The sequence below is a fragment of the Talpa occidentalis genome, unplaced genomic scaffold, assembly GCF_014898055.3.
Source record: "Talpa occidentalis isolate TD23 unplaced genomic scaffold, MPIMG_talOcc4v2.1 talOcc4.3, whole genome shotgun sequence".
NCBI classification, from domain to species: domain Eukaryota; kingdom Metazoa; phylum Chordata; class Mammalia; order Eulipotyphla; family Talpidae; genus Talpa; species Talpa occidentalis.
The window spans coordinates 105846062-105865870 of record NW_023603184.1 but is presented as its reverse complement, the minus strand read 5'-3'; the positions used below and the strand labels follow the sequence as shown (position 1 = coordinate 105865870).

The following is a 19809-nucleotide window of genomic DNA, read 5'->3' as shown; positions in this document are numbered from 1 at the left end:
CCCCTACATACACTTCTGGCCTCCCAGTTCTTGTATGCATAAATAAATCTTTTTTAAAAAGCTCAATCCAAAGATAGGGTGAAGAGAAACATAGAATAAAACAAATAAAAAATAGCAAAATAATGTATTTTAATCTATGCACATCATAATTATATTCAGTGTAAACACCCTAAATACACCAATCAAAAGACAGAGATAACCAGGTAATCCAAGATACAATTCTAAACTATTTATAAGAAAAATATTAAATAAAAAATATAAACTAAAATAATAAAAATATACAGGCCTTGCAAATATTAATCTAAAGAAGCTTTGGGTAGCTGTATCAGATAAATAACTAAATTAGCTAAATAGCTAGCTATATTAACACCAGATAAATAACCTCCGAACAACAAATACTATCAGGTTAAAGGTCAATACCTCTCAAATACCTAGCAATAAAGGTAAAAATTTTCCAAGAGGAAAAAACAATCCTAACTTACATTTAATAGATCTTCAAAATACATGAAGCAAATTGATAAAAATGGACAGGGGAAAAGACACAATTCAACATGCCAATCTCAGCAACTATTAATACTCTCCTCCCAGTAATATAGAACAAGTAGACAGAAAATTACTAAGGATATAGAAGACCTGAACAGTACTATCAACCAACTAGAGTAACAATTTATAAACATCCTCTTACACTGTTGATGGAGGAATGAAGAGTGGTCCAGTGCCTAGGGAAGTTCCTCAAAAGATTAAAAAGGATTTACCATTAGACCCAGCAATTCCAGGTTATCTACCCAAAAAACACAAAAACACTAATTCGAAAAGAAACCTGCACTCCTATACTTGTTACAGCGCTATTTCCAATAGCCAAGATATTGAAATAAACTAAGTGCCCAAAATCAGATGAGTGGATCAAGATGTGATATATATATATATATATATATATATATATATATACATACACACAATGGAATACAACTTAGTGATCAAAAAAGATAAAACTCATCCCATGACAACATGGATGGAGCTGAAAGGGATTATGCTAAATGAAATTAGCCAGAAGGAGAAAGATAAATACCAGATGGTGTTACTTATATGTGGAATACAGAGAAACCAAACAAAGCATCAAAAACAAACGTTAAACCAACCCTTGGAAGCTTAACCCTACATCTGAGGCATCCAGAGGTATAGGGGGAGGGCTGAGCAGAAGGGGAAAGCATAGTGGACTATGGTGGAGGACTATGGGTGCTTTGGTGGTGAGAGAGAGACAGCAACCACACCTGAGGGGAGCAATCCTATAGTGTCAAAACAATGGTACGTCATTAAAAATTTTAAATTAAAAATAAATAGGGTAGTGTATCAGTCCAAATATCAAACTTTAAAATTGTCTTTTATTTAAGACACAATAAAGTTTACAAATTAAACCATAAGAAACAACTTGATTTGATATTTTAAAACAAAAACTTAAATTCAAGTTATTGTATCATCTTCAACTTCACTTTGTAATATACCTCCGTATCCAGCCCTATTTTATCCATTTCTCATTAAATGACAACCATACACAACATTAAAATATTACCATTTATCTGTCAGAAGCATCAAAACATTATTAATCTCTCAGATTAACATATTTTATAATCTCTACTTTTTTTGAATTTAGGACAGCTAATGAATTAATACTATAGCTATTCATTAAAAATACAGAAAGCATCCACATATTTGGCGGTAAAATATTTCTTTTGTTAGCAAAGTGTCTTTGCACTGACTTTACAGTGGTAATTTTTAGATACTGTGATCTGCTTTATGGACCCAAACTTAAAAAATAAAAGCAGATAACCTAATCACCATAATGGAATGTCATGGTTTCCATTTTCTAATGTACTGTTTTGATAGTGATCCACTTAACAATACAAGCTTTTGAAAATGACCCACAGACATTAAGTCTTAAAGAAGAGTAAATATCCTAACTTGGAATAAACCACACTCTCCCAATGTTCCTGATATTAAGTAAACAGCCAGATTTAATGATTAAGATTAAAATATCAGGCTACATTGGTGTAGTATATTGATATGCAAAAATCCAAAGAAAAAAGTAAAAATGTAATATAAGCTACAAATATTAAATTAAATGCTAACATCAAAAGAAAATGAATCAAGTCTACAAAAATAAAAACAAAAAAGCCTGTCACAAAATTTGTGCAAAACACAGGTAACACTTGGTATTTTTTATTTCAGTAATAATACACATGACAAAACTAGTTCAGGATAGCTACAATAAATAGCACTCTAATCCAAAGAGGGTACCCAAAGTTTGTATGGAATTCAGACTAAAGAGAACCTAATATATTCTTTATATTATATATAAATCTATAATCTTTTTTCTTTAAAAAAAAACAAAACAAAACAAAACAGCAGCATAGTGATAATTAAAAGCCAAATGAATGCCAGACTAGGCTTGAGTTTGAATTCCAAGTCTACCACTTATTAACTCTGACCAGTCTTACCCGCTGATTCCTTTAGCAGTGTATTTCAGTAAATCCATCTGTTCTGCTCCCCACTCTGACTCTGGTGAATCCTCTTACACCCCCACACTCCTAGCTATACACCAGTTCTTCTAGGCAAAAGAAGAAAAAACAAAGCTATCCTCCCTCCCCTACAAAAGGAATAAGAAATCACATTACTAAAATGTTCTTGGTTTTTTTCCTAAAGTCTCAAAAAACTATGATCCATGACATTATCAATGTAAATTTTATAGCTGACCTAATTATGTTTTAATTCAATTAAGTTTAGATATCAAGAATGTTCTTAATCTGTTCCAGGATTTAACTGTCTTCTAACTCACATTTTCTTTTTTTTTAATGATTTATTTATTTACACATACAAGAACTGGGGTACAGGCCAGAGGGGTGTGGTGCTGAGAGGATTCACCAGAGATGGAGTGGGGAGCAGAACAGGCGGATTGACTGAGCAGCAAGAGAGACAGGAGAGATCTGCTGTGCCATGTGGGTCACCTCCCTGACCAGGGATGGAAGTCCTGCTGCAGTGGCTGTGGACAGCTTCATAGTGCTGTGTCTTAACCCCTTGCGCCACCAGAGAGGCCCCCTAATTCACATTTTCTAAGTGCATACTTGTTAAAAACATTTTCCCCTGGCCAGGTCCACTTCATGTATCTGCAGAGTAATCTGAGGAATATGGAACTTGCTTTAGAAAAGACACAATTTATTCCATGTGTAAAGGTCAGAGAGTAGCTTTCAGAAAGCTTAAAAGAAAAGAAATATGCCATCCATACAACTGTTTAACCTTTATTTTTATGTGCATACATGTTCCAAGGACCCAAACACTTCGTGATACATAGTAGAACATATCAAATGTAGTCATTCAGAATTATTTTGATGTGTACACAAACAACAGTATAAAGTACATGTATAGGATACATTATATATAATTTTTGAGGTTTCAAAATGCAGTGTTTCTGACTTTAAAATTCTGATACTATTATCTATTTCAACATTCAAGTAACAAATTTTAAATTCTGAGTTTTTTAAAATAATAACTACATTAACACATAACTCTTAAGACATTCTGATTGACGAGCCGCCTCTGCCACGGTCTTCAAAATAATGCTGTTCAATTCTTCTACAAAAAGCAATGAGGTTGGTATAGTGTTTCACTCTCTCAGAAAGTTCATCATTGGTCAACTGTGTGGTAATAATGGTGTACAGATGGCCAAATACCAGTGCATCTAGTTCAGTAGGCCTAAAACAAAAATAGAAATGAGAGCAACATAAATAGCATTTAACTTGGATGGTAGGAAATTTTCTATTTTTAAAAACATGTCATTCATCTACTTAAAAGAAAGAAGTCACATAAATCAATCCTATCACAACTTGATGGGATTTATTCTATTTTAACTTGAAGTTTCTGTGATAAAGTTATGGGGGGGAAATCCCTCTAAAACTAGGATTTGCTAGTTGTATGACTTGTTTTTTCAAGTAGCAGTATTTAAATGTTTAAATAAATAACATTGTTGTAAGTGATCATATTCATTTTATTCATTAGTTTTTATTCCTTAGGTCAAAATGTGTCAGAATCTGCCAGATGTTAAGGACACAAAAATGAGAAAGATATTCTGAGACAGGACACAAAACACAAATTACAACACAATTTAGTAAGTACTTAATAGTTGAATAAACAAAATACTGTCAAATCACAGTGAATTTCAATGTAGTACTGGGATAACAAAATGTACCTGATAGATTACCAATCACATAATAAAACATGATTTAACCTTTATTTTGCTACTTTTAAAGTAACAGCTTCCTGAAGGTGACAAAAACGGCCTCAACAAAGTTTTCTAAAGTTTTTCTCCCTTTATTTATATAAAACACTAACAAAAAAAGAAACTGATCTACCTTGCTACTAATGGTCTCTAAATAGAGCACCAATCTGTATTACATTTAAATGATTACTAGTACATTATTACTCGATAGAGAAAATACCATCATAATTATGAATTATTGTTGTGAGTCCCACAGGATAAAGCTTTTGAGAAAACATGTTAACCCACTTAAATGTGAAAATGTTACAGTGACTTAATTTGACAGAATTTAGGGGTCCACCAAATCTAAGGATGAATCCTAGTTTCTTAACTAGGATTACTTAACTAGCCTATGTGGTCTTCGTCACAACCTCAGGCAGTTGTTAGCTTTATATACCTCTTCATGACACTAATTCCTGTTTATCTCCAGTCAGTCTCCCCCTTAAATTCCAGAATTGTACACTTAGTGCCTACATAACATCTCCACTGGCATGTTGAATAAGCATCCCTGCTCATCCCCCCCATCTTCCTAAAATGAAAGGCATCACTATCCACCCAGATGCCTGAGTCAAAAATCTCAGAATTACTCAAGTTCCTTTTCTCCTACTCTCTGATATTAGCAAGTACCACCACTAATCTCTCCATTACTATCTGCTACCCTGACCCAGTATCATCTCTCACTTAGACCACTGCGACAGCTTCACATTCATGAAATAGTACTAAAGTCAGATGTGCAGTGTATACCAGGAGTAAGAGGGTAACCAATAGGAGAGTTTATTTTAAAATGTCCTTGGGGGCCTCCCTGGTGGCGTAGGCGGTTGAGCGCTCCGCTGTGAAGCTGTCTGCAGCCTCTGCAGCACAGGTTTGATCCCAGGCGGCCAGTGACATGGCTAAGCAGACCTCTCCTGTTTCACCCGCTGCTTCCCTCAGCAGTGTGTTTCGTCAGTCTGCCTGTTCTGTTCCCCGCTCTGTCTCCAGTGAATCCTCTCACCCTCCCGCGCTTCTAGCCTGTACCCTGGTTCTTGTATAAAAATAAATAAATCTTAAAAAAAAAAAAAAAAAGTCCTTGGACTTAAAGCACCATGATCCTATTGTTCAGATGAAGAATCAATAACAAATGGATCCCTGAGAAAAAACAAGGATGTAGAAGGTATATAAAAGTAGAGTTGAGGTACTTTGTAATATAATATCAAATAAACTCTTCCACATTCCTAAACATATTATCTTACAAGGAATGTCATTTTTCATCAATGTAGTATGTATTTTCCTAATCCTTATTTAGGGTTAACTAACCTTTACTTCTTGTATTAAAATCTAAAAAAGGTGAGTATATATCCCTGATGCAACTTCCAGTAGTATATATGGGCATCCTTTATCAATAAGTGAAGGCTCTGAATGACTTAAAATATAAATGTATGTTCAAATTAGAGTGGTCTAGAAGTACCCATGGAGTAGTCAAAATGTTATTTGCTGCATATATACATCCACATAACTCAAAAGGTCCTGAATTATATATGGAAAAGAGCATACAAAAATTGATCTGAGGTTACATAAGATAGCAACTTTGTGGCAAGTTACTTTAGAACATCTGACAGGAAGTGGAATAAAATACACTAAATTGACAAAACACGCACATTAACTTTTAACACAATTTTCGTGATCCTTACAAAATTTCAGGTTATATTAATTGACTCGTCTATATTAAGTTACCAATTCCAACAATTCTTTCTTTTTAAAAAGCACACTTCTGGTAGTGGTTACACAACTATATACCATTGCTAAAACTCTAAAAACCATATACATGAAAATGTCACTTTTACTCTATGAGTGTTCCCTACTTTTTTATATTCACTTGCCATGTCTTCTTATTACTGTATCTATCAACATATCTCTTATATAGCTCATAAATATAATCTCATAAATATAATCTCATAAATATAATCTCTTCTTTATATGCTAATCTTTTTAAGACTGTCATTCAATTTTGTAAATCAAGCTCCTTGCAATTAACCTTTCCTATATTTTGTATTTATATATTTTAAAACAATTTCCCCTTATTTTCTTAACTGGTGATTTCTTGACAAAGGTCAGTAAAACTCTATTTCTTCCTAAAATATTTCATCTCAAGATTCCCAAGAAAATGTCTGCAGTATTTGTAATAGTCTCATCAGTATACAAATGCAAATTGTCAAAGTTTACCATCTAATGGGTAATGATAGTATTTTTTCCTCTTTCTAACCCCTTTTCTAATTTCTCATTCAATTTAATCTACTTATAACCAACATTTATTAAGCTCCTTCTAGTTGAAAGATTTTGTTTGGAAAAGAAAAGAGATCTGCAAGGAGTATACCTCTACACTATGGCTGTTATGGTTAGGGAGGGAAATTCTCTATTTTTTCTTCCCCTTTGTTAAGGTTCACATAAAAACATCACTTTAAGAAAAGTTTTAGTTTTTCATTTCAAGTTAACACTTATCAGATAAAAACTGAACAAATGACTTAGTAGGCTTTGTGTCAGCATCTTAACAGATATCACATTAGAAGCCAGCACAAATGCAACAGATAGTACAGATTTTGTTTTAGTTGCATTTCAAATATGTCAAATATTTAAAAGCCACCAATATTATATATTATGAATAATTAAAAAGCCATCTAGATTACTATGTACTTTGTATTGTTTTATTTTCAAATTCACTTTCCTTTTTCCTTTCTACCATCTAACTTCTTTGTCCTCTTTCTCCAATTACTGTTAGTGCTGCAGGATCTCCCTTAACTACACTTTTCATTCTCTCATCAAGAAAAGCCACTGGGTTTTTTCCTAAGTCCTCTCAACATCCTCCGTAGGTAAGCTAGGAGAAAAGTTTGTTTGAGTTTTAGAGAGTAAAGGGATGATAGATAAGGAAATAAAGTAACATGCATAAGTTAGGTATATGTCAGAATCAAGAAAAAAAATTAGGATCTCTACCTTGGAATCCAATATTGTATCTTGACTTAAGCCCGTGCCCTGTTCATTGAGGTATAATGTGTCTCAAGAAATAATACTGATCTATGTGCCTACTTTTATTCCAACATCACACTGCTTTGATTACTATAGCTTTATATTAACAGTATAGTTTGAGGTCTGGGAGTATATTTCTATTTTTCTTCTTTTTTTGTCAGGATTGCTTTGGTTATTTGGGTCTTTTGTGGTTCCCCCATATAAATTTCAGTAATGTTTGCTCTTCCTTGAAGAATGTCATTGAAACTTTGATACAGATTGTGTTGAATTCTGTATACTGCTTTGGGTAAGATGATCATTTTCACAATGTTAATCCTTCCAATCTATCAGTAAAGTATATCTTTCCATATCTTTGTGTTTTCTTTTTAACAATGTCTTTCTGTTTTAATAGTAAAGATCTCTCACTTCCTTTGTTAAGTTTATTCCCAGGTACTTAATTCTTTTTGATGCAATTGTAGATAGGATTACTTTCTTTCTCTTCTCGTTCACTGTTGGCATAGAGGAACACAACTGATTTCTGTTTATTAACTTTGTAGCCTGCCACTTTACTATACCGATTTATTGTTTCTAGTAGTTTTTTAGTGTAGTCTTCAGGATTTTTCTATGCATATTTTCACATCACCTACAAAGAGTGATAATTTCACTTCTTTCCCAACTGGAATCCTTTTATAAAGCAAGATACAAAGATCAACAGAAAAGAATTGAGAGCCCAGAAATAAATCCACACTTACAAGGACAGTTAGTTTACAATGAAGGGACCAAGAGTACGCAATGGATGAAGGAGTCTCGTCATCAAATGATGTTGGAGAAACCGGACAACCATATGTCCAGTTTTGGAGAAGAATGAAACTAGACACTACTCACACCAAACACAAAAATTAACTCAAAATGGATTAATGACTTAAATTTAATACCGAAACTATAAAATACGTAGAAGAAAAGAGAGGCAAAACATTTTGCAACATTGGATTCAGTTACGTCTTTAGGGACTCATCTTCTTTGACAAGGGAAACAAAAACAATATAAACAAATGGCACTACATCAAACTAAAAGGCACAGCAAAAGAAACTATCAGTAAAATGAAAAGACACCATTCCAAACAAGAGAAGAGAGTTGTACATCAGATATCAGAAAAGGAGCTAATATCCAAAATCTACAAAGAACTCATACAACTCATCAACAAGAAAACAAAAATCCAATTAAAAAAATAGGCAGAGATGCTAAATAGATGTTTTCCAAAGAAGATATATAAATGGCCATCAGGCATATGAAAAGAAATCACTTATCAGGGAAATGCAAATCAAGACCACAATAATATACTACACCTCATACTTGTGAGAATGGCCCATATCAAAAGCCCAGAAACAAGTGTTGGTGAGGACGTAGAGAAAAAGAAACCCTAGTACGCTGCTGATAGGAATGTAGACTAGTCCATCCTCTATGGAAAACAGTTTGGCGATTTCTCAAATACTAACAACGCATCTACCATATAATTAATTCCATTTCTAGGTTAGCTAACCCAAAGAATGCACAGACACTAATTCAAAGAGATAGGGATATATGCACCCTATACTGTAGCACTATTTAGAATAGCCAAGTTATAGAAACAGTCTTAAGTGCGCAAGGATAGATACGTGGATAAAGGTGCTGGTATACATACACAATAGAATGCTACTCAGCTATTTAAAAAAAGATAAAAAGTCTTGATATCTGCAACAACACGGATGGAACTGGAGGAGATTATGCTAAGTTAAATGTCAGAGGAGAAAGACAAATACGAGATGACTTCACTTATATGTGTGATATAAAGGAACAAACAAAACTAAGCCAAAACAAACCCTAGAAATCTGACAGTAGCAAACCAGGAACATAGCAGTAGGAGCTTTACCTACCAGGATTTCATGGTTTGAACTCTATGACCTTTCTGATTCAAAGATCAACACACCACAAATTTTATTTTACTATCAGTTACATATAATATACATTAATGTAACAAATATTTCTAAGCTACCATCAGAGTCATTTTTGATACAAATATTAGTATCTCACCAAAAGGTATTGATATGGCTATAAAAGATGAATGATTAAGATACAATAGCAGCAAATAAATTTTTTTACATAACCGAAAAAGCAAGACATTTTATTAAAAAGCTAATAATTAAAAGTTAGAATTTCTAAGCAAACCAATGAGAGTAGTAATTTAAGCCCATCTTGACTGGATCATGGGAAAATTGATTCTGATATATTACGATTATAGCTTTTTTTAAAAAAAAAAGGAAAATTAATTCTTTGACTACATTAGAGATTCTTTACCAAATTACAAAAAAATCTGTCTTAATAAAACACAAATTACTCTATTTACATGTATGCACACATCTTTTAAAAAGTAAGTTCATAATAGTACCTGTCCATTCAATAACATTTTTTCACTGTTTCTACTTTTCTACCACCAGAGTAACACCCTATATACACAAGTATAATTACACCCTACATACACAAGCATCATTACTCTTTATGTTTTAGTAATACTTTGCAAGTTCAGAATTTTGTTAGTATGTCATGGTTTCATATGTAGCACTTTGAACTACCCCTTATTAATACATATATGACCTCAAACAATAATGATTGGCTTACATGCATGCATTTAAGAGAAATTCTTTTTTTAAATTGAGTTAATATTGGCTTACAAAACCATATGTGATATAGAGATACAGAATCATACCCTTCAGATGTATGTTACCACATCAATCCCACTACTAAGGCACCCACAGTTCTCCATTATAGTTAAGTGAAATTCTTAATGGTAAGAACCGCATGTTAGAAATTTTAGTCTCCCATAACCTAGTGTTTTGTCTGACACTCAGAATTGTTAAGCAAATGTTTTACTAGGGGAAAAATAAATGTTAAGTATAACTAAATCTTTTCATGAATATTTCCTCATAAAACAATTATCTGATAAAATAAATTTGTGAACTAACAATATAGACACTAACAAAAAAAAAAATTTCTTACTGTTTGTTGAAGAAATATGGTTGCGTCCCCAGTCTCTGAGAAAGAGCTTGACAGCACTGGTCTACATCTTCTAAGACCTAACACAGGTAATAAACCCCAAAGAAAAATACTTCAATTAGCGAAACAATAAAAGGTGTCCAAAACTTACTTTGTACCAGTTTATACCAAAAATATAAATTTAGGTAACTTTTTAAAATATTCTTCAATCAGACTTTGTAATATACACTTTTTTTCTCACTATTTGTGTGTATCTGTAATTTTTTTATAATCTCTACATAAAAATCAAGAAGAAAATTTAAGAACAAATCTCCTTTAAATCCAACTGGATTTAACTTACTTATTTACTAAGAAAGTTTTTTTCTCAAAACACTACTCCTTATAAAAATGTTTTCCTAAATCCATATATATATATATGTAAGTAACATCATACATACAAAAAATTGTGCTATATAAAGATGATACTGCTCACTCTCCATGAATAAAAGCATTTGAAGTGTTTTCCCACTGGCAGAAATGGATCTTATTTGCTCTAACCCTACTCATTGACCCAATCCCCCTTGTGGCCAATGGCACACATCAGTAAGCTGGCTAGCTAGAACTATGGCTAGCCATGGAAAAGAGACATTAATTAACTTAATCATCCTCAAACTTATGACCTTGACAAGATAGTTTTTATATTTGCTACTTCAGTAAATTTAATACCAAAGAAAAAGAGATGTATTAAGCACTGTATTTAATAGGGATTTTTAAAAGCCCTGATACTGCCAATCTATATTTACCGGCATAAAAGATGCCCACAATGTATTGAATGGGAAAAAAAAATATCAGGTTATAGAGTGGCAGGTATAAGAAGATCCTAAATGTAAGAGACACCTAGAAGAATATTCTCCAATTTTTAGGTGATAGGCAATTTTTAGGTGATAGGATTTCAGGCACTTTTTATGTCCTTTATGAACTTTTTTGTATTATATAATGTTTTTTACAATAAGCTAAGCATCTGTGAATTTTATAAAACTATTGGGTTGCCAGAAAAGTCATTAACACTCTTTTCTATGTTACATCATGACTTTTCTGACAACCCACTACATGTCAAAGGAAATACGAGTGAATGATTTATTAATATTTTGTTATGTGGGAATTTTTTGAAGACTTTTTAATATAAAAAAGAATTTATTAATGCATTACAACTGAGGGTTTTGTCAACTTCAGTCTGAACAGACCTGATCCAGAGTCTTCTTCCCCCATCCAATAGCTTTCATCTTACGTTTGACTTCCCACTGTTTCTGATAAGCCAAAATATGATTCAGAGGCCAAGGATAAGGAGATCCATACCTAGCATGTGTGATCTAAAGTAAAAAGATTTTGTTAAAAATGTGAGTCTTTCTAAAAACAAAGTCTGTTTTTACAAGTAGAATTCTAAGTGAAATATACTACCAGAGAAAACAAATACAGCAATCTAAAAAAAACCATAGCTTGCAATCCAAAAAATTAAAATTTTAAACCAGTCCCTTTAAAAATATATAAATTTTTATGTACTTTGCAACCAGTTATATCAAACAATGACACATAGCTTCCTAAAATGTATGTGCAAGCAAAATTAAAGTAAGTGAAAAACTATATCACTAATGGTATAAACCACAATGTTTCATTTATGAGCAGGGACTTACGATTCTGAGCAAAAGTGTTTTCTCATTAAATTTTAATTAAGATAAATGCTGCTGAACCACTCACCTCCCCTACTGTAGCTTCATCACACCACTGAAGATACAACTAGGAACAAAAGAAGAATCACTAAAATTTCAGAATACCAAAAAGAAAATGGATAAAGTTATTTCTTGGCATGGTAATTTTTTATAAGCAAAGTTTATAAAAGTCAATGTGTGAGGACTGATTATTTTTCTTGGCTAATGTTGCTATATAGAATTATTAAACTTAATAGAGGTACTTTATAAAATTATTTCTTATTCATACAGTACACCTCTATATACCATTAAGGTATTTTATAGATATTATTTAGGGAAACTTTGCAAAGCCAAAGCAAAATAATGAGTAGGCAATAATCATTCCTTTTCTTAAACAGAGAAACTAGAACTGAAAATGTCAGGCAACTCATTCAAAGATAATAATTAATTTAGGTAATCATGCTAGGCCTACAATTACTCAACTATTTTCCCATCCTTAAGAATTTTTAAATATATTGTTTTTATTTATCTTTTATGAAAGAGAAAGACCTATATTCAAGCCTTATTATCTTCTACTGTACCTCGGCAGTCAAGAGCATATTGTTGACTAATTCCATGTAGGCCTTCATTTCTGCTTTTTGGACTTCATCGAGCCCATCACTAAGAGAATGGCCCTAAAGGGAATTTAAAGATATACAAGAGCATCATATTAAATATACAAAAACATTCAGTTATCTCACTACCACCAAGTAATATAACATCAATGTTTGCACTACAAATGTCCAATCAATTTCCAAAATGCCACCTAAAGCAAAATTATTTTATGTGAAAGTGCAATACCATTAATTGCTACAAAATATTAATACATTATTATAAAAACGTTTCAACACACAAAAGTGCACTATCAATTAATTCACAAATGAAAACAAAAATGGCCAGTACATTTTGTATTTTAGGAGACTAACCTTTTAGTAATAAAATTTCAATGACAAAAGATTAATATGTGTTGCTTAGAAAGAAGACAAAGATGAAAAAAAAGATATAGTGAAATAAACACTATCTTAAAATTCTAATATATTTTTTTTTTTTTTATAGAGGCATGTTTTATTTATTTATTTGTTTGTTTGTTCGTTTGTTTCGTTTATACATGCACTGGGTACAGTCAGAAGCACAGGAGGGTGAGAGAATTCACTAGAGCCAGAGCGGGGAGCAGAGCAGGCAGAAGGACCGAAGTACACTGCTGAGGGGAGCAGCGGGCGGCAGGAGAGGTCTGCGCGCCATGTGGGACCCTCCTCTGGTGGCCGGGGAGCAGCCGGGGATCGAACCGGCGCCGCAGAGGCTGCGGGCAGCTTCGCAACCCAGCACTCAACCGCTGCGCCACCGGGGAGGCCCAAAATTCTAATATATTTTTAAATTACTTAATTTAGTAAAAAGTGGAAGCACAAAATGGCAAAAGCTTTACTTCTATCTGGAAATCTGTTCTAAGAGATTAAAAAATGCATTTTATATAACACTGCAATATTATCCTTAGGAAATTTATCTGACAGGTATACAAAGGTATGTGTACAACAATATTAACTCAACAGCAAAAATTTGGCAACAAATTAAGCGCCCACCAATAAAGATTTAAGTAAATAATTATACAGCTATAGACTAGAATACTATACAACAATTTAAAAAGATGATATGCATCTATATAGCTGTAATCATTAACATGGAAGAATTTTCAAACCCACTGTCGATTTTAAAAGGCAGGTTGCAAAGGAACAAAACTATATTATCTACATTTTTCTATATTTGCAAAGAAAAATGTCTAGAAGGATGTTCCCCAAAATGTTAATGGACGTTGTCCCTTGGTAACTATTAAAATCCAGACTAAGTAAATGAAAAGAAGAATAATTCAAGTGAATAAATTAATACATTCAACTTAGAAACATATCCCATTACCTCCCTTCACAAAGGTTAACTTGACATTTTTTAAAAACTTAACAGTTTTCATTTATGACCAAAATTCTCATAAGCATTAGAAAATTATCTACCATTTTATAAATATCAAATTACATCTTTCTCATTGATTTACATCATGATAAAAAACACTTGAGAAATATTTTTCCAGTAGTTTCTATTGGCATTTTATAAAACTAGATTAAAATCAATGTAAATGTTAAGACAAGCTAAAGAATGATGAATGACTTAAAGAGTAACTGTGATCAAATACATTTAACATTGTTGTATTACCTTTGCTTTAACGAATTGGACTATTGGACCAAGTTCGGATACTACTTGATTTCCCACATGAATAAAGGGTACTTTACCTGTTGAGGAAAAAAGAACTGTCAAAACACTTTCAGTAAATTGATTTGTCTAATAAAATTAAAATTGGGATATGCTTTAATACGGAGATATCATAAAACCATTCTTGAAAATTATGGTTAAATGTACATATTAAATTCTATACATTTTTAAACACTGATTACTACTTTCGGAGCAACAGAACAAGAAGATTCATGTCTAGAGTTCTCATTTGGATATAATAATCAGATCACAATACTGATATTCAGAGTTAATACAAACAAATCACTACAAAGCAATGCATTCTAATTATCATTATTACAGGAATCAAGCCCAGGCATGGTTTACAACCACTGTTAGATTTCAATGAAATATAACTGGGCTTTCTTGTCAGCGTACAATGAATCGATCTACATTTTAAACTATACTTAAGAAGTCTTCTTTTTACCAATTTTAAATCTAAGATACCCATTAAGGTGAACACTGTAAGCACAGGATGGTGAATTAATAAATCTCTTTGACTCAAATATATCAGGAATTAATAGAATTAACAATCTTTGAAGATATGCCAGTTTATAAATTATAATATAAAGTAAGTTCCCATCACATGTGGGGAAAAAAGAACAAGTAGCATGCTTATTTAAAAAAAAGTAAATAAACCTGATTCTCTAAATAAATGCCACATTGAAAAAAAAATTTCATTTTACAAATCTAAGTAAGCCGTAATGAAATTATAATAGATGATGAAAACAAATAGTCTTCAAACAGCAATAAAGTCTACCCCAATGCTAGAGGATGAAACTTGCAGTCAGAACTAGTTCAAACAGAGTTCACACTAACAGCAGGCTCCTTTTCAATGGATTCACTCCACTCTAGCTCAGTCAGTCTGAGGGTAATAGATGAGGTGCACAGTGCCAATAAAGCATCAACTGCATCCATAGGACAACATGCATTACAAAGGAAAGGCAGACCTTCTGGAACTCAACAACTCAATAGGTATATTTAGAAGACATCCCTGTTAGCAATTTAAAAACACTGAATTGTGCATTACTTTCTCCTACTATTTAATAAATCTTGCAAAAAAGAAAAATATTTATCTGGGTAAGCATTAAGGTAATATTGTTTTTTAACTTGGGATTTGTAACTTCTATACAGCTTGATATAGTACAGGTTCTCCTAGATAAAATTATTTGTGCCTAGAGGGAAGGATATTTTTGAAGTGTGGCATTTTTAGAGAAAAGAGTGCTTATCATTTTTAATAATAACCAGTTTGGAGCTCTTGAAAAATAGATTTTCTCTTTTATTTCTTTTCTTAGAAATACTTTGTGCATTGTAGATTCTGAAGCAGTGAAGCAGAATGGGTACTGAGTAATCATATATCTCTAAGTATAAAAAGATATAAATATTAAAGCAACAAATTAGAAGTGAATAATGTTTCTGTCACTAGCCTGACAAAGTGGAGCCAATGTTATATCCTCATTTTTTTGGACATCAGGCAAAAGCAGAGTGGAACAACAGTTATCTCAGGCAACAGAGGTCATGAAAGAAAAACTGAGGGCCCACTTTCTCATTTTAGGCAGAATAAACCTTTCCAGAAATTTTATTTCTAGAGAAAGTAAAACAATGTTGCCAAGCAAATTTGTAGATTCGGAAAATATTAGAAATAGAGAGGACACTGGATGACATCTAATCTAGCTATCTTCCATTACAGAGAAGGTCACCAAGGTTCAAAGAAGAGGAGTTTCCCAAGGAAACTGTTAGCACATGACAAAGTCACAGGTTTAAGGTAAAAATTCCTAACTTAACCAAGACTATTCCATGCTACTCCTGGTTTTAAAAATGTACTACAAAATCAAAAAAGCAAATAAAATAAAGTATATTCTCCTGATCACCTCTAATCCTGTTATGAAAGAGAATAATAACCAGAGATATGATAAAATTTAAATACTTGAATAGTCATTTTTATCTTCCAATAGGAGAATTCTATGAATATAAGTATGTATATATAACAGTCTCTTCAATAGTTATGTCTTCAGTCTATGAAAAGACAGCTATATACCTAGAAAACAAGGAGATAAACTATAACATATAGCTTATCTTCACATGCCAAAGATATTAGTTTTAGATTATTGTTTTGATGTGCATCTACACTCCTTTTATATGACTACATAGAAAGAAAAGATGAATAGAATGCAATATAATTCACTTCATCATCATTCAGTAAAGTTTATAAAAACTAAACAAAATTAAGTCAAAAAAGAATCAATGAATGACCTTTAAGAATCTAAAATATGTCGTTAAGTCTAGACATTCCTTTATGGAAATCCTTTTAAATGTATATTTGTAAACCTGCAAGTATAGATGTATTCATGTAAAAATTTTGGTGTATATGGAAAGGGTGTATTCACAGATTTCTGATAATTACTACCACCCTTGAGAAATTAAGATTTTTTTAGAAAAGGTCTAACACAAGTTATTCCTAAATTATCATGACAATGACAATGAAGAGACACAGAAATGTCTCTCTAAAAATTGATGGAATACACTAACGGCACTCAGTGATACTCATTGGATTCACTCATAAAGGAGTCATATCATGTGTTGAAATTGATCCAGCAAAACTGTAATTATAATTATTCAGATCAATTCTAATTAACATTTTTATCAGCTTTGTGGTACTGTATTTTTATATTAAAAATTATCTGAATCTTGTTTACTTAAAAGTGTACTTCAATCTACTAATACATGGTAACACACAGAAAGGACAAAAAAAAACCACAGAAAAGTTAATACTTTAATAAACAGTATCTTAAACAAGTCAAGAGAAAACAGAAAACAGAACTAGAAATCAAAAACATTAAAAGATGACTTTAAGACCTATGACAATTTACTCCACAATCTTGCTTCTTCTATATAATGGGAGAATATAATTTAGGGACGTGTGTTTAATAATGAATGGATTCATTAATATTATAATCTTTTTTTCCTGAAAGGTTATATAAAACTGAAGGAATCTGAGACTATATATTTTCCTACTATGTACTATTTAAAACAAATCCTGTAACATGATAGTAACCAATTCTGACCACAAAGTTGAAATGAGGAGCCATGTCCACCCCAAGACTGTCAAGTTTGTGATTGTTTATTAAATAAATCACATGAAAATTCTTCAAGAGGTAAACAAAAAAAAAAATAGGCAATTTTTAAAATTAAGTACAAATAACACTATTACTAATTTCATCAATGCAAGATATTAACAAAGGAACAAAAAAAAACCCAACACTTACCAGATGGGGACATATATTCTGCATTTGCCCTACAAACCACTTTGATAGGCAGATTACACATTTGCAGAAAGGCCTATAAATCAAGAGAAGTACAGAAAAACTGGTGAAAGTATATATGCATATTAGAACACAACTTTTTCTTTATAAACTTAATAGTTAATACATTCAAACTTGATTGGAAAGGAATAAATCAATTTAATGTGAAAAATTTGTATTACAAACACAAATCATTTCACTACTAAAAAAGATCAGTATGACTTATTAGATAACAGTAAATACATGAAACAAAGCATTTCCCACACACTTAAACTATCCACTTATTATATTAGTTTATGTAAGACAATACTGTATATCAATTTTAATTTTCTTCACCAGATGACTAATGTCCAAATTTTATAAGCTATTGCTTAATTATACTACCCTTCATAAGATAATCATCTTTCTTTTTTTTTTTTTAATTACACAAGCACTGGGTACAGTCAGAAACGCAGGAGGGTGAGAGAATTCACCAGAGCCAGAGCGGGGAGCAGAGCAGGCAGAAGACCGAAGTACACTGCTGAGGGGAGCAGTGGGCAGCAAGAGAGGTCTGCGCGCCATGTGGGACCCTCCTTCGGTGGCCGGGGAGCAGCCGGGGATAGAACTGGGGCTGTAGAGGCTGCGGGCAGCTTCGCAACCCAGCGCTCAACAGCTGCGCCACCGGGGAGGCCCAAGATAAACACCTTTCTTAAGGGAAAATGCCAACATGATACTTACAGTAAGTATTGGTGAAAAGGGAATATTAATAGGAATATAAGTTTGGTGCAGCCAAGATGGAAAACGATATGGAGATCCCTCAAAAAATTATGATTAAGACTATCAGATAATGATCACAATGTAGTGTATTCAGATGTCAAATTGTAATACTATACACCTGATACTTAATGTTACAAACTAATGCTAGCTCAAAAAAGTTTTTAATGCACTTCTGCTACTACAAAGTTCTTGCCACTAACACTCAATATCTAAACATGTGTAACTGTTTTCACTTTGTTCATAGTAATAAAAATTTTATAAGCAACTAAGTGTCTAACCATAGGGAATGGGCAAATCATCCAAACCAAGAAATGTTATACAATCAATTTTAAAAATCAGCTTTTAAAGAACTTTTTATGACAAGGAAAAATGTCTACATTATAATACTGAATGATAAAATACAAAATGGTATTGACTATATCATATGAAGTCATTTTGAAATGTCTTTAAGACAAAGTGAACTCTTTGACAAAGTTCTACCTGGTTCTCTAAATTATGTTTTGTAGCATGCAAAGTTTACTACCCTTGTTGTCTTCTTATATGACTTCCATGTTTCTTTTCTCCACTCAAAATCTATCTTCTTTCTAAAGTTATCCTAATTGGTGAGATCATAGACTGCAATGTTCTAATTACCACACAGACAATCGAAAACAAATCTTTTGTTTGTGAAACTGAAGAAACTACTATAATTATAAACAAATAGAAGTTCAGATAAATTGATAAATTAATACAAGTATTATTTATCATATTAAAATTATAAATAGAACAGCCTACTCATACCCAAAAGAGATTTCTCACAGGGATGCCTATTATAATTCCTTCCTCAGTTCTAAATTGGACATCAGTCTTAAAATTCTTAAGTAGTAAGAATACTGAAATGATTGGTATCTTATATAAAGAAGTCCATTTACCTAAAAGCACATCAATTTTCTTTTCAAATCTATCTTCCCAAAACTCCAGTCCTCTGGGCATGTTTCTCTCTAAAACCCTAAGAATCTGATCCCTCTCAACTTATACGACCTGCATTACTATCACATATGTATACATGTATGTCTGATGTCCCCAGGTAAATGCAGTATCTTAGAAAACCAAGGAATAGGTCTTATTTTTCTGTAATTCTGTCCCTTCCCAATCTCCCTTATTTTTCCACAGTTAACATAAGATAGTACACTAATTATAAGCATTCAATGTTTAGTGACTGAGCTCCCAAGAGTTTATTGTGCCAAGAGCTCTTATACACTCATTTATGTTCTTCCCTTTTTCTGTAAGGTTAGAACCCATGCATCTATCTTCACAGACAGCTACCTGAAATAAAAACTTTATTTTCCAAGCTCTCTTAAAACTGGGTGTGACCAATGTTTTTATTGTGGTCAATGTGGCTTAAAGTTCTGGATATCTTCTTTTATTTTACAAGAAAGAAGTATGACCTCTCCTCTTT

At 32.3% G+C, this 19809-nt stretch overlaps 1 protein-coding gene across 2 annotated transcripts in view; it reads right to left on the bottom strand.

The window, feature by feature from the left end:
* Window positions 1-3277: 3277 nt before the first annotated feature.
* Window positions 3278-19809, bottom strand: part of MTX2 (metaxin 2) — a 62261-nt gene continuing 45729 nt past the window's right edge. For both annotated transcript variants that reach the window (XM_037523596.2, XM_037523597.2), the window contains exons 4-10: window positions 17580-17652; window positions 14239-14315; window positions 12582-12674; window positions 12050-12088; window positions 11539-11664; window positions 10319-10395; window positions 3278-3747 (exon numbers count right to left, since the gene is read on the bottom strand). In XM_037523596.2, coding sequence (XP_037379493.1) covers window positions 3564-3747; window positions 10319-10395; window positions 11539-11664; window positions 12050-12088; window positions 12582-12674; window positions 14239-14315; window positions 17580-17652 — 669 coding nt within the window. In that variant the 3' untranslated portion in view covers window positions 3278-3563. The remainder of the gene's footprint in view (window positions 3748-10318; window positions 10396-11538; window positions 11665-12049; window positions 12089-12581; window positions 12675-14238; window positions 14316-17579; window positions 17653-19809) is intronic.